The 25,871-nt window shown below is 41.0% G+C and overlaps 2 protein-coding genes across 8 annotated transcripts in view; both read right to left on the reverse strand.

The window, feature by feature from the left end:
* Window positions 1–25,871, reverse strand: part of LOC132423210 (protocadherin alpha-4) — a 173,248-nt gene that overhangs the window by 60,999 nt on the left and 86,378 nt on the right. The gene's annotated exons all lie outside the window — the stretch shown is intronic.
* On the reverse strand, window positions 14,410–16,870 carry PCDHAC1 (protocadherin alpha subfamily C, 1). Its single transcript, XM_060006891.1, is given in 4 exon segments — window positions 14,410–15,834; window positions 15,836–16,342; window positions 16,344–16,459; window positions 16,462–16,870. Coding segments are annotated over 4 exon segments (2,457 nt in total).

Raw genomic sequence — 25,871 nt, forward strand, 5'->3', positions numbered from 1 at the left:
GAATAAACAAAACAGAAACAGAGTCATAGATACAGAGAACAAACAGGTGGTTGCCAGAAGGGAAGGGGTTGGGGGATGAGTGAACTAGGTAAGGGAAATTAAGAGGTGCAAACTTCCAGTTACAGAATAAACGAGTCACAGGTATAAAATGTACAGTGTGGAAAATACAGTCAATAATAATGTAATATCTTTGTATGGTGACAAATGGTAACTAGACTTATTATGGTGATCATTTCATAACGTACAGAAATATCAAGTCTCTATGTTGTGCACCAGAGCTAACATAGTGCTGTAGGTCAATTATACTTCAAAAAACAAACAAACTTGGCTTCCCTGATGGCACAGTGGTTGAGAGTCCGCCTGCCGATGCAGGGGACACGGGTTTGTGCCCCGGTCCGGGAAGATCCCACATGCCACGGAGCAGCTGGGCCTGTGAGCCATGGCCGCTAAGCCTGTGCCTCCAGAGCCTGTGCTCCGCAACAGGAGAGGCCACAACAGTGAGAGGCCTGCATACCACAAAAACAAACAAACAAACAAACTCATAGAAAAAGAGATCAGATTTGTGGTTACAAAAGGAGGGGGTGGGGGAGAGGGAGAATTGGATAAAGGTGGTTCCAAAATATTTAATTTTAAAAAGCAAGTGCTGAGGAACCAAGATGGCGGTGTAGAAGGACGTGCTCTCACTCCCTCTTATGAGAACACCAGAATCACAGCTAGCTGCTGGACAATCATCCACAGGAAGACACTGGAACTCACCAAAAAAGATACCCCACATCCAAAGACAAAGGAGAAGCCACAGTGAGATGGTAGGAGGGGCACAATCACAGTAAAATCAAATCCCATAACTGCTGAGTAGGTGGCTCACAGACTGCAGAACACTTATACCACAGAAGTCCACCCACTGGAGTGAAGGTTCTGAGCCCCACGTCAGGCTTCCCAACCTGGGGGTCTGGCAACGAGAGGAGGAATTCCTAGAAAATCAGACTTTGAAGGCTAGTGGGATTTGATTGCAGGACTTCGACAGGACTGGGGGAAACATAGACTCCACTCTTGGAGGGCACACACAAAATAGTGTGCACATTGGGACCCAGGGGAAGGAGCAGTGACCCCAGGGGAGACTGAACCAGACCTGCCTGCTAGTGTTGGAGGGTCTCCTGCAGAGGCAGGGGGTGGCTGTGGCTCACCGTGGGGACAAGGACACTGGCAGCAGAAGTTCTGGGGAGTACTCCTTGGCATGAGCCCTCCCACAGTCCACCATCAGCCCCACCAAAGAGCCCAGGTAGGCTGCAGTGTTGGGTCGCCTCAGTCCAAACAACCAACAGGGAGGGAACCCAGCCCCACCCATCAGCAGTCAAGTGCATTAAAGTTTTACTGAGCTCTGCCCACCAGAGCAACAGTCAGCTCTACCCACCACCAGTCCCTCCCATCAGGAAACTTGCACAAGCCTCTTAGATAGCCTCATCCACCAGAGGGCAGACGACAGAAGCAAGAAGAACTACAGTCCTGCAGCCTGTGGAACAAAAGCCACATTCACAGAAAGATAGACAAGATGAAAAGGCAGAGGGCTATGTACCAAATGAAGGAACAAGATAATATCCCAGAAAAACAACTAAATGAAGTGGAGATAGGCAACCTTCCAGAAAAAGAATTCAGAATAATGATAGTGAAGATGATCCAGGACCTCAGAAAAAGAATGGAGGCAAAGATCGAGAAGAAGCAAGAAATGTTTAACAAAGACCTACAAGAATTAAAGAACAAGCAAACAGAGATGAACAAAACAATAACTGAAATGAAAACTACACCAGAAGGAATCAATAGCAGAATAACTGAGGCAGAAGAACGGATAAGTGACCTGGAAGACAGAATGGGAGAATTCACTGCTGAGGAAGGGAATAAAGAAAAAAGAAGGAAAAGAAATGAAGACAGCCTAAGAGACCTCTGGGACAACATTAAACGCAACAACATTTGCATTATAGGGGTCCCAGAAGGAGAAGAGAGAGAGAGAGGACCAGATAAAATATTTGAAGAGATTATAGTTGAAAACTTCCGTTACATGGGAAAAGAAATAGCCACCCAAGTCCAGGAAGCTCAGTGAGTCCCATACAGGATAAACCCAAGAAGAAACACGCCGAGACACATAGTAATTAAATTGGCAAAAATTAAAGACAAAGAAAACTTATTGAAAGCAGCAAGGGAAAAACGACAAATAACATACAAGGGAACTCCCAAAAGGTTAACAGCTGATTTCTAAACAGAAACTCTACAAGTCAGAAGGGAGTGGCATGATATACTTAAAGTGATGAAGGGGAAGAACCTACAACCAAGATTACCCTACCCCGCAAGGATCTCATTCAGATTCGATGGAGAAATCAAAAGCTTTACAGACAAGCAAAAGCTAAGAGAATTCAGCACCACCAAACCAGCTCTACAGCAAATGCTAAAGGAACTTCTCTAAGTGGGAAACACAAGAGAAGAAAAGGACCTACAAAAACAAACCCATAACAATTAAGAAAATGGTCATAGGAACATACATATTGATAATTACCTTAAACGTGAATGGATTAAATGCTCCAACCAAAAGACACAGGCTTACTAAATGGATACAAAGACAAAACCCATATATATGCTGTCTACAAGAGACCCACTTCAGACCTAGGGACATCTACAGACTGAAAGTGAGGGGATGGAAAAAGATATTCCATGCAAATGGAAATCAAAAGAAAGCTGGAGTAGCAATACTCATATCAGATAAAATAGACTTTAAAATAAAGAATGTTACAAGAGACAAGGAAGGACACTACATAATGATCAAGGGATCAATCCAAGAAGAAGATATAACAATTGTAAATATATATGCACCCAACATAGGAGCACCTCAATACATAAGGCAACTGCTAACAGCTATAAAAGAGGAAATCGACAGTAACACAATAATAGTGGGGGACCTTAACACCTCACTTACACCAAAGGACAGATCATCCAAACAGAAAATAAATAAGGAAATAGAAGCTTTAAATGACACAATAGACCAGATAGATTTAATTGATATTTATAGGACATTCCATCCAAAAACAGCAGATTACACTTTCTTCTCAAGTGCGCACGGAACATTCTCCAGGATAGATCACACCTTGGGTCACAAATCAAGCCTCAGTAAATTTAAGAAAATTGAAATCATATCAAGCATCTTTTCTGACCACAACACTATGAGATTAGAAATCAATTACAGGGCAAAAAAACGTAAAAAACACAAACACATGGAGGCTAAACAATACGTTACTAAATAACCAAGAGATCACTGAAGAAATCAACGAGGAAATCAAAAAATACCTAGAGACAAATGACAATGAAAAAACGACGATCCAAAACCTATGGGATGCAGCAAAAGCAATTTAAGAGGGTAGTTTATAGCTATACAAGCCTACCTCAATAAACAAGAAAAATCTCAAATAAACAATCTAACCTTACACCTAAAGGAACTAGAGAAAGAAGAAAAAACAAAACCCAAAGTTAGCAGAAGGAAAGAAATCATAAAGATCAGAGCAGAAATAAATGAAATAGAAACAAAGAAAACAATAGCAAAGATCAATAAAACTAAAAGCTGGTTCTTTGATAATCCATTAGCCAGACTCATCAAGAAAAAGAGGGAGAGGACTCAAATCAATAAAATTAGAAGTGAAAAAGGAGAAGTTACAACAGACACCGCAGAAATACAAAGCATCCTAAGAGACTACTACAAGCAACTCTATGCCAATAAAATGGACAACCTGGAAGAAATAGACACATTTTTAGAAAGGTGTAACCTTCCAAGACTGAACCAGGAAGAAATAGAAAATATGAACAGACCAATCACAAGTAATGAAATTGAAAATGTGGTTAAAAATCTTCCAACAAAAAAAAGTCCCAGGACCAGATGGCTTCACAGGTGAATTCTATCAAACATTTAGAGAAGAGCTAACACCTATCCTTCTCAAACTCTTCCAAAGAATTGCAGAGTAAGGAACACTCCCAAACTCATTCTATGAGGCCACCATCACCCTGATAGCAAAACCAGACAAAGATACTACAAAAAAAGAAAATTACATACCAATATCACTGATGAATACAGGTGCAAAAATCCTCAACAAAATACTAGCAAACAGAATCCAAAACACATTAAAAGGATCATACACCATGATCAAGTGGGATTTATCCCAGGGATGCAAGGATTCTTCATAATATGCAAATCAATCAATGTGATACACCATATTAACAAATTGAAGAAGAAAAACCATATGATCATCTCAATAGATGCAGAAAAAGCTTCTGACAAAATTCAACACCCATTTATGATAAAAACTCTCCAGAAAGTGGGCAAAGAGGGAAACTACCTCAACATAATAAAGGCCATATACGACAAACCCACAGCAAACATCATTCTCAATGGTGAAAAACTGAAAACATTTCCTCTAAGATCAGGAACAAAACAAGGATGTCCACTCTCACCACTATTATTCAACATAGTTTTGGACGTCCTAGCCATGGCAATCAGAGAAGAAAAACAAATAAAAGGAATACACATTGGAAAATAGAAGTAAATCTGTCACTGTTTGCAGATGACATGATACTATACATAGAGAATCCTAAAGATGCCACCAGAAAACTACTAGAGCTAATCAATGAATTTGGTAAAGTTGCAGGATACAAAATTAATGCACAGAAATCTCTTACATTCCTATACACTAATGATGAAAAATCTGAAAGGGAAATTAAGGAAACACTCCCATTTACCATTCCAACAAAATGAATAAAATACCTAGGAATAATACTACCTAGGGAGACAAAAGACCTGTATGCAGAAAACTATAAGACACTGATGAAAGAAATTAAAGATGATACCAACAGATGGAGAGATTCTTGGATTGGAAGAATCAATATTGTGAAAATGACTATACTACCCAAAGCAATCTACAGATTCAATGCAATCCCTATAAAATTACCAATGGTTTTTTTTTTTTTTTTTTTGCAGTACGTGGGCCTCTCACTGTTGTGGCCTCTCCTGTTGCAGAGCACAGGCTCCGGATGCACAGGCCCAGCGGCCATGGCTCACGGGCCCAGCCGCTCCATGGCATGTGGGATCCTCCCAGACTGGGACACGAACCTGTGTCCCCTGCATCAGCAGGGGGACTCTCAACCACTGTGCCACCAGGGAAGCCCTACCAATGGTATTTTTTACAGAACTAGAAAAAAAAATCTTAAAATTTGTATGGAGACATAAAAGACCCAGAATAGCCAAAGCAGTCTTGAGGGAAAAAGACAGAGCTGGAGGAATCAGACTCCCTGACTTCAGACTATACCACAAAGCTACAGTAATCAAGACAATATGGTACTGGCACAAAAACAGAAACATAGATCAATGGAACAAGATAGAAAGCCCAGAGATAAACCCACGCACCTATGGTCAACTAATCTATGACAAAGGAGGCAAGGATATACAATGGAGAAAAGACAGTCTCTTCAAAAAGTGGTGCTGGAAAAATTGGACAGCTACATGTAAAAGAATGAAATTAGAACACTCCCTAACACCATACACAAAAATAAACTCAAAATGTATTTGAGACCTAAATGTAAGACCAGACACTGTAAAACTCTTAGAGGAAAACATAGGAAGAACACTCTTTGACATAAATCACAGCAAGATCTTTTTTGATCCACCTCCTAGAGTAATGGAAATAAAACCAAAAATAAACAAATGGGACCTAATGAAACTTCAAAGCTTCTGCACAGCAAAGGAAACCATAAACAAGACGAAAAGACAACCCTCAGAATGGGAGAAAATATTCGCAAATGAATCAACGGACAAAGGATTAATCTCCAAAATATATAAACAGCTCATGCAGCTCAATATTAAAGAAACAAACAACCCAATACAAAAATGGGCAGAAGACCTAAATAGACATTTCTCCAAAGAAGACATACAGATGGCCAAGAAGCACATGAAAAGCTGCTCAACATCACTAATTATTAGAGAAATGCAAATCAAAACTACAATGAGGTATCACTTCACACCAGTTAGAATGGGCATCATCAGAAAATCTACAAACAACAAATGCTGGAGAGGGTGTGGAGAAAAGGGAACCCTCTTGCACTGGTGGTGGGAGTGTAAACTGATACAGCCACTATGGAGAACAGTATGGAGGTTCCTTGAAAAACTAAAAATAGAATTACCATATGATCCAGCAATCCCACTACTGGGCATATACCCAGAGAAAACCATAATTCAAAAAGACGCATGCACGCCAATGTTCATTGCAGCACTATTTACAATAGTCAGGTCATGGAAGCAACCTAAATGCCCATCGACAGATGAATGGTTAAAGGAGTTGTGGTACATATATACAATGGAATATTACTCAGCCATAAAAAGGAACGAAATTGGGTAATTTGTTGAGACATGGATGGATCTAGAGACTGTCATACAGAGTGAAATAAGTCAGAAAGAGAAAAATAAATATCGTATATTAATGCATGTATGTGGAACCTAGAAAAATGGTACAGATGAACAGGTTTGCAGGGCAGAAGTTGGGACACAGATGTAGAGAACAAACATATAGACACTAAGGGGGGAAAGCCGCGGGGGGTGGGGATGGTGGTGTGTTGAATTGGGTGACTGGGAGACATGTATACACTGATGTGTATAAAATTGATGACTAATAAGAACCTGCTATATAAAAAAATAAATAAAATTCAAAAAAAAAGAAAGCCCTCACTGCAAAAGCAACTTGAAATAAATGAACCTAACTCTGTGTAGTTGGTGGCATAACTACACAGAGATGAACTATTCCAAGATACTTTAAAACACAGTAACTTGTACAAGCCTAGTAAAATATACCCTACAAATGAAAAGAATGGCAAAAATATTAAACTGTTACTGTAATTACAATGTTGGTTTAATGCTGGTATTGTTTTCTAAGTGTGTTCTTTGAGTAGTGTGTGGTAATAAATTAGTAATTATGTTGATATAAATGAACACTTTTTTTTTTTTTTTTTTTTTTTGCGGTACGTGGGCCTCTCACTGTTGGGGCCTCTCCCGTTGAGGCGCAGAGGCTCCGGACGCGCAGGCTCAGCGGCCATGGCTCACGGACCTAGTCGCTCCGCGGCATGTGGGATCTTCCCAGACCGGGGCACGAACCCGTGTCCCCTGCATCGGCAGGCGGACCCTCAACCACTGCGCCACCAGGGAAGCCCAACACTGGGATTTTTGTTATGGGAGAAAGGAGATACAAATGTAAGAGTGATGAAATTAAGTAAAAACCTTATAGTTCTGAACTTGAATTGTAAAAATTAATATGAACTTGTGATTTATTTTACCTTTTAAAAAATGCATATCCCCTAGTTCACACCTAGAAACGCTGACTCAACCACGTAGGAATAAGCACACCTATTGTCCAGATTATATTTCTAAATACCATCTCCCACAAAAAAGAATTGAAGGAGCTTTGTAGAATGGTTGACTCCAGGTCTGAGACAGGAAATTTACAAGATGGACTTGGGTATTTATAACACCAGAAGGCAGACACTCTCTTAAAAATGAATGAAATGAGCCTGTCACTGCAAGGAAAACAAGTGACAGTATTTGTTGCAAATGATAAAATTTAAGATTTTGAGTAAGAATCACAATTTTGGAAAACTTTTGTCTGCCACCATGAGCTTGTATCTTCCCAAAACTAAAAGACTGTCTGTCTGATGAGATCGATGGTGGTATTGGCAAATGTGATTTTTTGTTATTGCATAATAAAATGTGTCCACATTTGGAAGATCTGTAGAGCTCAGTGAACCAATATTTCTCAAACAACCAATAAACCTGACTTAAAAAAAAGTATACAATGGAAGGGAGGGATGAATGGTCTAAGCATTTTAATATTCACTTCGTAGACTGTTCAGTATTCAATTATTACATTATATGGAAAAAAACACAAATCTAGAACTTAAATTTTTAAAATGAGATACTAGTACACACCACTATAACAAAGAAAATGTAAAAGTCTGGTAAAACTAATTATTCAAGAATGTGGAGTAACTGAAACTCTCAAGCGCTGCTGGCAGGAGAGGAACTTGGAACAACTAATTTGGGAACCTGTTGGCAGTAGCTATTAAAGTTGAGCATACTCATACCACATAACCAAGCAATTTCTACTACTAGATACATAGTCATCAGAAATGCAAATATGTGCACCAAAAGACACGGAAAAAATGTTCATAGCAGAATTGTCCATAATAGCAAAAATAAACTTGAAAAAAATGTCCATCAGCAGAAAAATGGATAAATAAATTGTGATATATTCATACAATGTGACATACAGCAACTTAACGGATGGATTATTGCTATACACAGCAGGCCAGGTGATTGTCATATGTATGATATTGAATTAAATTAGCCAGACACAAAAACATAATCATACCATACGATTCTATTTTTATGATGTTGGAATTCATGATAATAGTTATATTTCAGAAGGGAGTAAAGATAGAGGGGGCTGAGTGGGGGTTGGGGTGCTGGTAATGCTCTCCTACTTCTTTACCTCTGTGGTGACTACATGATTCTGTTGATTTTGAATTGTTCAGCATGTTATACATATACGATACATGAACTTTTATGTATGTTACACTTGAATTAAAAATTTTAAAAATATGATTTGCATGAAGCAGATCATACCATACTTAGGGGAATTTTTCAGCTTTAAATCCATACATTAAAAATAACAAAACCTGAAAAACAATAAGCTATATAAGAAGCTAGAAATCAAATAGCAAATGGAACATAAAGAAAATATTAGGAGGTAAATAATGTTTAAAGCAGAAATCAATTAAATAGAAAGCAAATATACAAGCAAGAGAATCCCAAAAGCCAAGTTAGTCCTTGAAAGGCTAATATAATAAGCTACTTCCAAGTCTAACCAGGAAAAATGAGAGGTGACAATAACATCAAGATTGGAAAGAGGAATATCACTACAGATCCTGTAGATGTTACAAAGATCACAAAGAGGATATTATAAAAAACTTTATGCCAAAATATTTGAAAATTTACATAAAATTAACATATTTCTGGAAAAAGAGAATTCACAGAAATGAAACAAGAATAAAAATATGAATATTTCTCTTACTAATAAAGAAATGTGATTTCATGATTTAAAACCTTCCCACAAAGAAAACTTAAGGCACAGAGAACATTCCTAGTGAATTCTACTAAATATTTAAGACAGAAATAACACCAATCTTAACAAACATGACCAGAGACTAGAAAAAAAGGAGAGGAAAAAAAACACTTCTAACTTGTTTAATAAGGCCAGCATAACCTTGATACCAAATCCTTAAAAGAAAGGAAAATGATATGCCAATCTCAAGTGATGTATACAGATGCCGAAACCCACTATTAAGATGTCTTAATTGGTTGTTTTTATTTTGTATGAACATCATTTTGATTCTAAACAAAACAGCTGTAATCTTTGCTTAAAGATTCTAAAGAATAAACATAATGTGCCTGAATTCAGAGAGTACATTTTGAGGTATGTCAATAGAGCTCAGCTATGAAAACAGTATATGTGTACATGGCAAACAGATGACTCTAGGAACAGCCAACAATTTGGGTTGGGACAGAAAGGCTTTTCTCTTTCTCTGCAGCATAGGAGACAACGTGAATGCATATTCATTCTTAGATTCCAAGACAAGTTCTATGTTTATAGCTTGAGGAAGAAATTCTTATCCTAATTCTTTTTCATAAATGCAGTATAAAAGAGACATGTGGTTTCCTGACCCATTCTCATCCCATCAATTAAAATTGGGAACAAGGTGAGCAACCACCTTTATCCTTAAGTTTTGGTTTTAAAGAGTAATCCTTACCAATAAATTCCTTGCTTCCCATACTTCCTCTCACTGTTGTGGCCTCTCCCGTTGCGGAGCACAGGCTCCGGATATGCAGGCTCAGCGGCCATGGCTCATGGGCCCAGCCGCTCCGCGGCATGTGGGATCTTCCCAGACCGGGGCACGAACCCGCGTCCCCTGCATCGGCAGGCGGACTCGCAACCACTGCGCCACCAGGGAAGCCCCTTGCTTCCCATACTTTAATCAGAGTCCTAGATTGTGATTTATATTCATTTGACGTTCTGCCAAATGCTATTTCTGATAGTCACATTACACGCATTTGAGCAATGTAAAAACCTCTTAGTAATTTAGTCTACCTTCAGCCCAAGCCAGCTAAAGTGTACTTAGTCTCTGGAATATTATTTCCCTCTAACTGCAAATATTGAAGGCAACAAAAATCAATAGGTCATTAACATTATCAGATATTGTCAAAACTTTCCCACTCATACATCTCCCAAAAGCACTGCTTTTCTTTTTTCTACTCAAGTTATAATGCTCTTTTTCTCTCCTTTTCACTAGTTTGAGGTTTTTGCATTATACAGTGAATACTATTGTGCTATCTATTTACATATTTTTTAATCTGAATATATATCATATACCTTGCACGCTTCCTTAGTTACTGCACTCTGAAGTTTTTCGGCGTGTGGTTATCAGCTTCAAAGTCAGAATAGATATAAGGAAACATCCAATTAACCTATGGGAAAGTCTACTTAAGGAATATACGTTAGCAAATAAAAACACCCAGAATGCCAAAAACATTCTACCACTCTGTTAACAAACAACACTGCAAAGGGGAAATATTTTATACTCCATAGATCCTGGCAAAAGAGAAACTGCCTTAATCCCTGAAGAATGATACACTAATAAAACATTGGTATGTTTAAAATATAATTTTCATGTGGAATTTTTAATAAAGTCAGTTGTATGCTGTTGTGCATTTTTGCTACATTTATATTTACTACCTTAAAAAAATTGCCAATGCAACTAATTTTAAATAGTAGAGTTTACACCTCAGATACCATCAAAAAATTAAATTGTCTATCAAGAATTTTTTGTTTTTGTGGCACGCTCACTGTTGTGGCCTCTCCAGTTGCAGAGCACAGGCTCCGGACGCAGATTTGCCAATGCAACTAATTTTAAATAGTGGAGTTTACACCTCAGATACCATCTAAAAATTCAAATTGTCTATCAAGAATTTTTTTGTGTGTGTGGCACGCTCACTGTTGTGGCCTCTCCAGTTGCAGGGCACAGGCTCCGGACGCACAGGCTCAGCGGCCATGGCTCATGAACCGAGCCGCAAAGGATCTTCCCGGACCGGGGCACGAACCCGTGTCCCCTGCATCGGCAGGCGGACTCTCAACCACTGCACCACCAGGGAAGCCCTATCAAGAATTTTAACAGAAAAAATTGCCATGAGGCTCGTGTTGTCTACTTGTTGCACAGTGGGTCAATTTTGGTTATATCTGTTAAATATTAACAAAGAAGAGATATAGATAAAAGGTTTTCCTGAATTTCTTTCTTTCTTCCTGAATTTCTTAAGTTAATTTTTTTTAGTATTGTAAATTATACTAACATACACTCTAAACTAAAATAAGACAGAAGAGCTTAGAGTTAGAACAAAATATAAACACATATGCATCAACATGATTCTGTGTGACTCGGGCACACAGTTAAAATTATGAAATTTCACACTTTTCAAAGGATATATGTTTTATAAAACTGAAGCAACAAATACCTTATTTCTAGAATTCTGTAGTTGTTCTTAAGGCATTCAGTGAACACTATGATAAGCATTCTTTTCTAAAGAATCAAGATTGGATCAATATGCGCTTGGATAGGAAGAAGTAAATAATAAATGCCTGTGTTGAATTACAAATACTACAGCTTTACAGAAGTTATTTTCCCCATGTTTTTATACATCAAAATTTCTATATATATAAGGAATTACCCAGCCCACAAAAATTAACAATGAACAACCTAAAAAGCAAAATATCAACAATGATGGAAAAAGACTGTCCAACTGGATGAGTGAGATGGCACAATAGCCCTGCACGTCTAAACAGTATATCTCTGTTACTTTATCACTCACATAAGTTTAAAAATTCTGTGGCAGGGGACATTTTCCTCTGTTATTAACTGCATTTTTTTCCCTTTTAAGTAGATAATTTTCCTTCTAACTCTCAGATCCATTGATCTTCTTATCACTTACTTACGTTTCCTTTGTAGTCTAGTCAAAATGTTTCTCTCAAACAATTCCTGATTCTCAAACTGCATAGACATTGCTGGTATCCTTATCTCTCCTTGTTACAGAAAACAATGAAATAAAAGAAATAAATGGTGAATTTTCTTAATAGAGTTTATACACTGTGTTTTGATACCTGAAATACTAACATTTTGTGCACCAATTTTCTCCCTTAAAATTAACTGCATTTTAATTTTCATTCACTGCAAAGTTCACAGTGTTATGATGTGCATCCCTACTAATCACTTTGTTATCTACAGGAACTGGACTCTTATTTAACCCCAGAATACAGCACTGAGATTTTTCATGCTAGCTCTAGGACCAGAAAATCCCTGTTGTGTTGTTTCATGATTATATATCATAAGGAAGAAAACAATATGTTTGAAAATAGCCTTTAAACTGTTAACTATATATACACATAAAGATAAAAGTTAAGTTAAAGTTTTTCCCTCTATGTTGAAGAGTGTTTCCAGCCAATTAATATATTCACAAATTTAATTATTCATTCATCAGCAAGTATTTACTAATCATATATATTGGATTCCATTATATCATGTGTGAATATTAATTATGCAAAATTATAATGGATGCAAATCTATTTTATTTGCAGTTAACATAATTATTTGAAGGAGAATAACTTATCCAATTTTCTCTCTTATTACCTAGAAGAGTAGAACATTCCCTTCGTTCCCTTCCCTAATTTCTGCACAACCTTTCTCTTGTATCCATGATCTCTATGAGAAGTTGGAAAGTAATATTGTAAAATTGCTAAGCCAATTGCTCCCACTCCACTCAGAAAGTTTTGAAATGCCAAACAGATAAACTGAGGCATAATTTAATTTTATTAGATGCATTACTCCCAAATATGGTATTTACTTACTTCTAAGTATACTGGTTTCTAAAATAATAAGAATATTAAATCCAAGTTGAATGGACTTTGAATGGTAAGTGCACCTTTGAACACACAAATGTTTCTGACATAACAATTACTCATCTGTCTTCTTTGTGAAATATATCAATAAGAACACAAAATAAAAGGTTGTCAAGTCCTATACCCAATCATCTTATCTTCTTTCTGTCAGTACAAATAGGTGTTTTGAGATATGCCTAGAATTTTTATGTACTTACAAACACTGTGTGGACCTATTAGCTGTGTTTTGGAGTATCATTCTCAAAAAAGACTACTTTGTCAAAACGGGACTCATTGTAAAATATAGCCTAGAGAGTATGCTGCATTTTATTAAATGGTACAGCATTCACAATCCAATTCAACAGCTATCTCTACCACAAAGCCTCCTATGATTCCCTCCTCCCTGCCTAGATGTTCTCTCATGTTATCTCTCTCCCTTCTTTGAACATCCACTGCAATTTACTTTTACATGTTTTAGGTTAACAACATTTTTAAATCATGTATTGTAATGATTTGAATAAACGTCTCATCGTCCATGATATTAAGTTTGTATTACACAAAGACTCTTACATAATTTTCATTCTCACCTTAGGAATCAGAATGCCTTACACATATCTGTTGCTCAAAATACTTCTAATGAAGGGATATTTGCTTTAAGTAATTCCTTAAAGAAATTCATAAAAGGAATTATTTAAAGACACCCTAGGGGACTTCCCTGGTGGCACAGTGGTTAAGAATGCACCTGCCAATGCAGGGGACACAGGTTCAAGCCCTGGTCCGGGAAGATCCCACATGCCGCAGAGCTACGAAGCCCATGCACCACAACTACTAGAGCCTGTGCTCTAGAGCACTGAGCCCGTGTGCCACAACTACTGAAGCCTGCATGCCTAGAGCCTGGACTCTGCAACAAGAGAAGCCACCACAATGAGAAGCATGCGCACTGAAACAAAGAGTAGCCCCTGCTCACCACAACTAGAGAAAGCTCGCGAGCAGCAATGAAGACCCAACACAGACAAAAATAAGTAAATAAAAATAAATAAATTTTTTTAAAAAGACCCCCCAGGTTGTTTATTACCTGTACCAGAAACTTTGGTGCTTTTTTAAAAATTTTAGACCCTTATGCTATATTATTTTAATTGTTCTGTAATAGGTTTGAATTTCTTACCTTGCTTTCTCAAAAATAAACTGTAACCTTCTTGAGGCCAAGGTCAGTCTCTTTTAACGCCTATATCTTCCCAGAATCCTTAGCACAGGGGATGCTAAGCAGGAGCATTCAATTCATTGGATTAAATGTTGCCAAAGGCTCATCTAAGAAACATTTCAGAAATAGCTAGTGGTCATTTCCTGGTCAAGGGAATCAAATCCCATAAAATTTGCTTACCACGGCATTGACATTTACATGATCCCCTTTCCTATTGTGAATCTGAATACAGGATATTGGCACATTCAGTCCTATCCCAGAGGCCAAATTTCTCAGGTCAGCAGCACTGTATTCCCCACGCAACAGCAAACTGTTATTGTCAGAACCAAGTCCCAGAGAGGCCCGACAGAGGTAGGTCTGAGAAAGTCTTTCGACTGTAGTGACATCTATTGTGGCAGATGTCATGCAAGGATTCAAAGCCATCTTGCTCCCATATCTCAACTCCTCTGGAGAGCGACAGCAGCTCTGAGAGCAACAACGTGGGATCTGGCTCAACTTGCTGCTCACAAAGAAAAGTAAGCACCCCAGAAATAAAAAGGAAATACAGGCCAGGGCAATTACTAAATACAGGTTCTGGGCAGAAGGGTGCCCGCCTTTTTCCCAGCCATCTTCAAAGTCTGGAAGGACCCGAGGGACACAGTTGCTCAACAGAACACCCAGTGTGACAGAGGTGGAAAATGATGGGTCTCCATGGTCCTGAACCACTACCACCACCCTCTGTTTAACTGCATCAGTGGGAAGAACTAAGCGAGCAGTATGGAGCTCTCCCATATTGGCTGAAATTCTAAAAAGGCTCGAGTCAGAAGCCTGAGAGATGTGGTAAGAAAGCCAAGCATTGGAGCCACTGTCTGCATCCTCTGCTACCACTTTTGTGACCAGGTGTCCTGTTCTGGCAGAGCGGGGCACAATTTCCACTGGGACAGAGCCATTTCTGGGCAAGGGAAACAAGATGACTGGAGGCTTGTCGTTCCTGTCTACCACAAACAAGTTCACAGTCACTGTTTCACTTCTGGGAGGAATGCCACCATCCTGGGCTTCCACTTGGAAGTGACACTCCCTGAGCTGCTCAAAGTCAAAGGAAATTTTGGCAGTGATAGCCCCACTGGAGGAATCTACTGCCACCAAGTTAGAGGCTGCCTGCCCTTCAGAGGTAATATCCAACAGCTCATAAAAGATGACGCCATTCTTCCCCAGATCTGGGTCCTGGGCAAACACACATCCTAGGGAGGCCCCAGGGCCATTGTTTTCAGCCACAAGAAGTTCCTGTTTCGGTTGAGGAAAGTTTGGTGTATTGTCGTTCACATCAGCAACTGACACAGTCAGTGTCCTGCGGGTGCTAAGTGGGGGCGAGCCACCATCTAAGGCGGTGATCAGGACCTGATATTCACTGACCTGCTCCCGGTCCAACGGCCCATCAGTCAGCAAGCTGTAGTAGTTGTCAAAGGAAGCCTTCAGCTTAAAAGGGCCTCCAGTGGACATGCTACAAACGACCTTACCATTGGGACCAAGGTCCTCATCCCTTACACTAAGGAGAGCAATCACTGTGCCAGCGGCGGTGTCCTCGGAAACTGGACTGGAGAAAAGTGGGGAGGTTCACCTCGGGATCGTGATCGTTCACATCGGTCACTTCCACCAGCAGTTTGGTGGTGCTGGCTAGACCGAAGGCGCCTTCATCCCTCGCCTCGATGTATGCCTCCAACAGCGTTTCAGGCGGACCTAGTGAAGCAGCTACCCGCACTTCCCCATTTCTAGGGTGCACGTGAAAGTGGTGTCGCAGCTTTGCCTGCGTGCTATTGCTTAAGGAGTACCGGATTTCCCCATTGGAGCCTTCATCCGGGTCCGAGGCTTGAACTCGGAATAACACAGTCCCGTTGGGTGCAGTCTCTGGCACCTTGGTGCGGTATACTGAGCGCTCAAATACAGGTGCACTGTCGTTTGTGTCCACCACGACGACGGTGACTTGTGCGTCTCCGGAGCGCGCCGGCGGCCCGCCGTCCCGGGAGGTGAGCACCAGCCGGTGGATGGCACGCTGCTCCTGATCCAGCCCTTTCTCCAATACCAATTCCGGGTATTCGCTGCCGTCGACCCGCGCACGACCCCATGTCCAGGCGAAAGGGCTGGCTGGGGCTCAGGCTGTAGCTTAGCACCCCATTGCTTCCCTCGTTGGCATCTTGGGCATTAGGGAGAGTAAAACGGGCTCCAGCATCAGGAACTCGGGAATGTGCAACTGCACGTCGCCGGCAGGGAAGTGAAGCGAGTTGTCGTTGGTGTCCAGGACGTGAACGTGAATCTTGTGCAGCTCCAGCGGGTCCTCCAGCACCAGCTCATAGGTGAGGACGCAGGCAGCTTTGTCCCCGCACAGCCGTTCGCGATCCGCCGTCTCTCTGACCACCAAGCTTCCGCTGGCCAGATCAACCTCGAAGTAGGGCTCGCCGTGGCTGGAAAGGAAGCGAAAGTTCCGCAAGGACAGAGCGGCCGCTGACAGCCTCAAGTCCTGGGCAACATTGCCTACGGCTACGCCCCGTTCGGTCTCCTCCGACACGGAGTATTCGAGCTGTCCCGCTGCAGAGCCGCAGGAGACCCACAAACATAGAACCGCCACCCTCCAGCCCACCATCCTCCTTCCCTCTCGGCGTCCTCGTTCCACCAGCGGTGACCCGGGACCATGCTCCGGACTCCCGGAGATCACAAGCCGTGGTTTTAAAAAAGAAAACAACGAGGGACGACCGGCCGCTGCTGCCGACTGGAGGTGCAGAGACCGCCGACGTTCGCCTTCCGAATACCGGAATTGCCCGGGGCCGGCCGGCTGCGAGCTAGGCTTGCTAGACTGGAGGCTTGGCAGCCGTCTGGGAAAGCGGAGCGGACCGGGTGCGGAGGAGTGCAGCGCCGCCTAGGGGTGCAGAGACGAAGTAAACCGCCGGCGTTGGGGAAGCGCGGTCTCGGTTCCCAGCCAGCTGGGATCTCGCCCCGCGCCCAGGCAGCGAGCGCGGGGCGGGGCAAGGAAGACGCTCCCAACAACTAATACGCCTTCCCTTAAACGGCGTTTCCTAGGACAACGCCCTGAGACCGCCGCGGTCTTAATGTCTACAACCTCTCCCTGAAGACAGTTTATAACTGGGGCTGAGCTCGGCTGGCGTTTCTCCGCGACTGCTCGAAAGCGGAGCGTCGGGTCCCGGGCGCTCGGACCCACTGACTCCCTACATTGCCCGCGGAGAGGGCGGAACTCCGACAGGAACCGCGGGGCGGAGGCGCTGATAGGCGGAACCATGACCGTGAACCACGACACCTTCGAGGCTTAAGGAAACAGGAGTCCACAAACCAAGTGCTGGGATGCATTCCGTGCTGGATTCTCAGCCTCTCCGCTGCGGGTTTAAGTCTCTTCCTGCACCTTCTTATATCCCGGGAGCTGCCAAGATTTCAGTAGAGGCTACCAGCGAGAGGCAGATTGGGAAGCTTCCCTGGGATTCTCGCTTTTCAAGACACAAAAGCGTGCGAGCGCAATTCCGTTCCACGTTTCCGCTTTTTTGCGGATCAGCAGTTTCTCGTTCCCCAGGAGGCCCTACTGGGAGTGCTTTGCAAGCGGCCCCCGACGCTGTGGGCGAGGGAGGAGGTTAGCACCAAAAACTCAGAAAGATTGACAACTCAGCCCCAAAGAGGACGTGCAAAGTGAAGGGGAGAGAAAGTACTGAGATACTTTACAGAGTGTGACCAGAAAACTGTTCTGCAAATTTGCTCTCTGTAAATGTTTAGAAAACAGCACTGAGGTGGGGTAAGAACTGGCTTGATACCCATAAATTCTCCAGCTTTGTTTTTTGGCCGGTCTTCTGCACGGAAATCGGGACAGTGATCTGTTTTAAGAAAAACAGCTCTTGGCCGCAATAAATACTGCCAGATTCCGCCTAGCACCCAATAACCAGTGGCTTCTCCAGAGAGGGAGGAGAGCTGAAAAAGAGACTGACATTAAACACTAAATTCCTCACTCAAATCCTTCTTTTAATACAATTGCAGTGTCCAAAGCCCCAGGAACCAAAATTTGAAAGACAAAAGCCAAATAGAGATAAAGAATTGAAGCTTTCAGGGCATTATATTTCCTGGTCAGAAAACTGCCTAAAAGTATCGATAATTATTGAAGCTGAGTACAGGACACATGGGGTTAATTACACAATTCTCTCAACTTTAGTGTATGTTTGAATATTTCTCTAATAATTTTTTAAATTGTCAGTTAAAATGGAGGTGGGGGCAGGAGTAGATAGGCAGCTCCAGCTTTCTGGTTTTAAGACTAAAAGTGGGATTGGTAACTTCAGTGTGCCAGTAAGAACCAGTCTCCTCTGACCATCACAAACCCATTCCTTATTTCTTCCAAGGAAGTAGGGCAGGCTGCCACATAAGGCAATGTAAGTATATAGTAAATGCCCCTGACTAGTTTGTCTTTCCGAACTAGGGAACCAAAAAAATCATTGAGGCCAAGTCTTGAATAAAATTAAAGCGAGAAACCTGTCAGCCCGTTGAAATGTTGTTCGGTAGAGTCATAAGCATAGCCATCATTGGGGAATCCTCATTAGGATGTGAAATAACTAATAAAAATTGAATTGATTCCTCACCAAATTTCAGAACCAAAACTGATTTTCTACTTCAGTGTGAGAGATTATTAGGATTTGCATTTTCTCAATTTAATGCTGCTAACCAAGCTAACTGCTTTGGGGTAAAAGGTTATACTTTTCGCTTTTCCATTAGCAGCAGATGAAATGCACCTGGAGAGATGTACTCAACTTTTGGAAGGCCCGTGAATTTTACACCTGCAAGCAAGCTTCTTATTATCCCGGGTTTAGGAGGATAGTGAGGCAGGAGATAGATGGGCTCCAGGGTAGACATTTACAACTAGCCTCCTGCTCACACTTCCTGGGGTTAGAAGAAGATGGGCTCCAGGCCGGACATTCATTACCAGCCCCCTGTTTACATCACATACAAGAGACAAATGGGCTCCAGAACTACATATTTATGACCGGACTCCAGTCTATATTTTGAGATCTGCACCTTGATGTAAAAACCAGCAACAGAAATAGGGTAAATAACTGGACATTGGACATTTTTATGGCAGGGACCGAGTGGGACTAAACCCTGTTAAAAGATCAAGAGTTCATACATTTCCCATCCTTGGGGCAAGGGAAATATTGCACATGCTTAGAAAAGGCTCCTTGGGGGTCAAAAGGGAGGGGGCACCACCCCATAATATGTGATGCTAAGGCCATCCCATAGCCTCTGGGCTGTGTGCACGCATGTTGGGGAGGGTCCTAAGGCAGGGCAGGTGTGGAAAAAGAAACCAGATAATTGGCCAAAGGTAAACAAAGACCCCGAAGAACTGCCCTATATAGATGACTTAACCACCTCTTTACTGAACTCCTCCTCATTAAGGAGGGCACCTACACCCTTTCTCTCCGGGTGTGCATCTCTGCCTTGCTTCTATCTTAACTAAACAAACTGTGCTCTCCCACTTGTTGTTGTGCTGTGTCTCTAATAATAAACTTTGTACCTGTTTTTACAGTTTTGCCTCTGTGAGAAATGCATTTTTCACTGGGAGCAAGAGCCAGGGGGTGTGGCAGCTAGGATTCCTGGTTTTCATCCAGGCTACCCACGTTCAATTCCTGGGCAAGGAATTAAGATCTCGCTTCACGCCATCACTCACTTCTGCCTCTCTGAGATCAATAGGATGTGTGGGTGTGGATTAGGAAGTGGGGAGAAAGGAAAACACATACTGAGAATCAGCATGGAAAATCTTGACAAAAACTCTCCCCCATTCACACACTTCTCAGACTTTTGGCTTCCCTTTTCTCCTGTTTCTGTTTAAACTGCCACTGATGTTTATTTTAAAAAGATTTACTTAGTCTCAGGAATAAGTAGATAGAGCTCTCGTAGTAGAATTTGTCCCACCATCTGCCTCCCTATCTTTAGGCATAACTGGGATTTGTGGGAACGTGGTATTTACTGACATAAACTGGAGTTTGTGGGAAAGCAATATTTGCTCATATAAACTGGGATCTGTGGGAAAGCAACATTTAGGAGATACTTGGGATATTTGGATATCCCAAAGATGAGAAAGTCTCAAGACTTTTTTGTTTTGTATAAGATTGCTAGGTGAATAAAATCATAAATTAACAAAACTTCTCTTTAGCAGAACCTTTCCTTTCTAGTATTTCATTTTGCCAGTTTATGGCATTTTCCATAGTGTCTCCTAATTCAAATATTTTCAAGCTTTTAATTAGGTGCAAGTACAAGTTTAAGTAGACTCTGTGCAAAAACATTGTTCTGATTTCTGCTTGGGTTCTATTGCAAAGACTGTAATTATAAAGCTCTCCCACCAAACTTGGCCGTAATCTGTAAATTCAAGAGATTTCTAGCCATAATGCATAAGTTCATATTAGAGATATTGAAGCCAAACAGGAGAATAATCTGAATACCCACCAAAGAGTTTGTCAGCAAAAGGATACTGTACTTTAAATAAGATTTTCTTAGTGCTTAAGATTATTCCCTGGGAGTATGTTATGTACTTATGGGAACTAAATTAAAAGACTGAACATGACAATCACGTTAAGCAAATTTTCATCCTGTAAAATAGCTTCACGTAGTGTTAAAATCAAGCCTAACAGGGTGGGAGTTGTTTGAGGGTAGAGATCTGTATCACTCAATTTTGTTTCTTAAATATCCAGCTAAGCGTTGGGCATGTAAATTAAGTGGCTATGTATCTCGATACATAGCGGCCTGGCCTACATCATTCATTGTTTCTTTTTTTACTTGAACACCTTACCAATAGCACACTGCTATAGAATTTCTTTCTCAAGTTTGTACTACCGAGTTTTTCTCCATAATATAATATCATTTAAAATGTCATAGACCCTTTTTCAGCTGCATCACATACCTTTTTTATGATGGATTAAAAACTAAAATTCACATCTGTTTTTTTCTAGATGTTATTAGGCCACAGATCAAAAAGTCCTAGACTTTTTTTTTAAATTTATTTATTTTTGGCTGCGTTGGGTCTTTGTTGCTGTACACAGACTTTCTCTAGTTGCGGGGAGCGGGGGCTACTCTTCGTTGCGGTACGCGGGCTTCTCATTGCGGTGGCTTCTCTTGTGGAGCATGGGCTCTAGGGCACGCAAGCTTCAGTAGTTGTGGCACACGGGCTCAGTAGTTGTGGCTCGCGGGCTCTAGAGTGCAGGCTCAGTAGTTGTGGCGCATAGGCTTAGTTGCTCCGCGGCATGTGGGATCCTCCCGGACCAGGGCTCAAACCCGTGTCCCCCGCATTGGCAGGCGGATTCTTAACCACTGCGCCACCAGGGAAGTCCCAGTCCTAGACTTTTATACTTAATTTTTTAACTCAAATTTGCTGAATGTCATTGTGTTAAGAGCTAGCCAATCTGATTCAATCACATATTTTACCTATATCAAATTTCATATTCCTACATATTTGGTAAGCAGTCACACCAGATCTTCCTCTGAGCTTCAGAAAAAAATTTTCAACAAGTGTGGCTGAAAAGGAAGGCTTGCAACCACTACCAACCACCCTACCTGACATCAGTTTATTAGGAGCGCCTAACCTAAAATAAAGATCTGAGAAAGACACTATCAACATTCTCCAAACAGGACTCTACACAAATCCCACATTATATTAAGTTTCAAAACAAAGTATTTCCAGATCACTATTGTGATATATATTTAAAAGAAAGTTGATAAAAATTTGACAGCTGTCACAAAAAAAATGGCCATCTTAATTTTAAACAGTAAAAACACTAGAATTTTTCCCATGAAAAATCAGGAGCATAACACCACACTTCATGTCATAGTTATTATTCAATACTGACTTGGATATTCTGGACAACACAAGATAAGGAAGTGTGTGTGTGTGTGTGTGTGTGTGTGTGTGTGTGTGTGTGTGTTAGAAAGGAGTATAAAATATACTGTTAGATGATAAATTTATAGGTAATATAATTTTCTACTCATAAAATCCCAGAGAATTAAAGAAAAAATAATTAGAACTAAAAAAGAGCTCAATGAGATGATTAGCTTAAAAATAAAAAACATACCTTTCCTACATACCTTCAATAACTAGACAAAAAGTGGGATTTCTATCAATTATGGATAAATGAAAATAAACATTTTAATTTAATAAGGTTATATCTTTTTAGGCTCCGGACGCACAGGCTCAGCGTCCATGGCTCACGGGCCTAGCCGCTTCGCAGCATGTGGGATCTTCCCGGACCTGGGCACGAACCCGTATCCCCTGCATCGGCAGGCAGACTCTCAACCACTGCACCACCAGGGAAGCCCTAAAGTTATATCTTTGATGAAACTCTTTAAAACATTTGAACTTCAACCATAGTATATATGAAGAGAAGTTACCAAGTGCCATGAAGATTGAACTAAGATAAGAGAAAATGCTGAGAAAGGATTCCTGCCACTGGAGATCTTGGGAAAAGCTGGTAGATTGGAGTTTTCCAGAGTAGTGCTTCACACTGAGATATAAAACCAAAGGTCCCTTGTTTGGAACAAAAACATCTAGGTACATAGGCTAAATCAGGCAGCGTTTTCCTGTAAACCCATTTGTCAGCGCAAAATAGGAGAGAAAGCAGGACTGAATGTGATAGTGAGCAGAGGCACCATTGTTTCAAGAGTGAACCTAAGGATATGGTAAAGTTAAGAGAAAACTCTAGATGACAAATTGCTCTGCAGCTGCCAGTTCTCATTAGTTGGAGGTATGTAAAAGCTAAGGTACACGCAAACTCCTCTAACAAACGGTAAACAAGGAAATGATCACGTTAGTCCAGAGCACTGCTGGCCCATCCATTTACACTTTCCACCTGCAGATAGCTGGTCCTAAAGGAACTCCTCTCAAAGATAAATAGTAATCAAAAAAGAGCCAACATAAGATCTACATAAATATTACAAGAAGGAATAAGAAAATAAATATGAAAAATAACAGATGAGAACACACAGGTCTCTGGAACTTTCCTGGTGGTCCAGTGGTTAAGACTCCATGCTTCCACTGCAGGGGGCACAGGTTCGATCCCTGGTCAGGGAACTAAGATTCCACATACGGCATGGCCCGGCCAAAACAAAAAGCAAAAAACAGAAAAACCCCACAGGTCTCTAGTCAGAAGATTTATGAAACAATTTTAAAGGGTCTCAGAGAATTAAGAACTCAAAACAAAGATACAGAATTTCAAAATGAAAAGGCCACAAAAGACCATGAAAACTGAGCTGATGCAATTCATGAAATAAATGGAAGAGAAATATAAAATCAGAAATAACAGAATATAATAACAGAAATTAAAGCCACATTGGAAACAGTAAAAAAGTGAACAGGCTCTGCTTGGTACATAGTCAAGAACAAGAAGAAACATTTGAGAAGGCTGAGAAAAATAAACAGAAAGAACAAACTTCCCATTTCAGCTCCAACATGTAAAGAGATTAGAATTTATCACTCCTTTCCTTATAATAACAACAAGAAAAGCTGGATACATGACTTTTCCTGAACCCATCAGAGAACTGAGTTTACAGGGAAAACCTCCGCCCTGAAATCTGGAGAAACAAGCAAATCCAGAGAGTCACAGCCAAGATCTGCTTCCACGGAGCAGAAGCCACTAGAGCCAGAGGCTGGTAGGGAACACTTAAATGGAAATTTTGACAAATTGCTGAAGGCTGAATTGTGGACTATCTTGAGAGTGAGAAACTCCTGGAGGGCACAGTTGGGGCCCCCTACACCCAATTTTACGGGCTTTACTTTCAGGAACCCCAATAGGTTCTCAAAGCGAACATCCAAGAAACATTCCCTTGTGGCTCTGGCAGGGAGAGAGGAAGAGTACTCCTTCTGAGATATGCCCAGAGGCTTCTCCTTTCTTCTTTTAAAAAAGCAATTGTATGTAACAATATGTATAAATGTATTGCTGGGCCTATAATATTTAGAAATGAAACAACTTTGCCAATTACAGTACAAAGGAGGTGGATAGAAGAACAGCTGTATTAGATAAGGAAAGGACAACAGATGGTAATTCTGATCCACATCAACAAATAAACAGAACCAGAAATGGCAAATAAGAAACACTATAGGGCTTCCCTGGTGGCGCAGTGGTTGAGAGTCCGCCTGCCGATGCAGGGGACACGGGTTCGTGCCCCGGTCCGGGAAGATCCCACGTGCCGCGGAGCGGCTGGGCCCGTGAGCCATGGCCACTGAGCCTGTGCGTCCGGAGCCTGTGCTCCGCAGCAGGAGAGGCTACAACAGTGAGAGGCCTGCGTACAAAAAAAAAAAAAGAAAGAAAGAAACACTATAAATATATAATTGCTTTCCTTTTTTCTCTCAGCATCTTTAAAAGATATAGAATTATATAATGTAATAATTATAACAATGTACTTTTGGGTTTGTAATATATAGAGATATATATTGGTTTCCTGCAGCTGCTGCAAAAAAATTACCACACATTGGGTGGCTTAAGACAGTTTTTCTCACAGTTCTGGAGGGGAGAAATCCAAACTCAAGGTGTTTGGGGGCTGTACTGGAGGCTTCTGGAGGCTCTAGTGGAGATTCCATTCCTTGCCTCATACAGCTTTTGGTGGCTATTTGCATTGCTCCAATCTCTGCTTCTATCTTCACATGGCCTTCCCTCTGTGTCTGTGTCTTCCCTTATTCTATCTCTTATAAAAAAAACTTCTCATTGGAACTAGTGCCCACCTGGAAAATCCAGGATGAACTCATCTGAAGATCCTTAACTTAATTACATCTTCAAAGTCCTTTTTTTCCTAATAGGTCACTTTCATAGGTTCTAGGGGTTAGGAAGTGGACATATCGTTTTGGAGGCCACAGTTCAACCCACTATAAGATGTAATAGCTATAATAATAATAAAGCAAAAAGGGTGGAAGAAAAAGAGCTATATAGGAGTAATATCTTTCTGTCTTAATAGAATTAAGTTAATATAAATCTGGAGATACTGTTAAGTTATAACGTATATAGTAAATTCTAGAGAAACGACGGAGAAAATAACTCAAAAATACAGTTTAAAAAAAAATACAGTTTAAAATTCATTGAAGGGGGCTTCCCTGGTGGTGCAGTGGTTAAGAATTCGCCTGCCAATGCAGGGGACACGGGTTCGAGCCCTGGTCCGGGAAGATCCCACATGCCGCGGAGCAACTAAGCCCGTGCACCACAACTACTGAGCCTGTGCTCTAGGGCCCGTGAGCCCCAACTACTGAAGCCCATGCGCCTAGAGCCCATGCTCCACAGCATGAGAAGCCACTGCAATGAGAAGCCCACGCACCGCAACAAAGAGCAGCCCCAGCTCGCTGCAACTAGAGAAAGCCTGTGTGCAGAAACGAAGACCCAATGCTGCCAAAATAAATAAACAAATAAATAATTTTTTAAAGATGAAAATATTAAGGAATAAATTTAACAAAAGAAATATAAAATGCATACTCTGAAGACTATAAAACATTGTTGAAAGGAATTAAAGAAAATGTAAATAAATGGGGGGAAAATCCCATGCTCATGAAGATAGTATAATTTCATACTGTTAAAATGGCAATACTCCCCCAAGTGATCTACAGAGTCAACAACTTCCCTGTCCAAAGTAAG

Source organism: Delphinus delphis, chromosome 3, assembly GCF_949987515.2.
Source record: "Delphinus delphis chromosome 3, mDelDel1.2, whole genome shotgun sequence".
Taxonomy (NCBI): domain Eukaryota; kingdom Metazoa; phylum Chordata; class Mammalia; order Artiodactyla; family Delphinidae; genus Delphinus; species Delphinus delphis.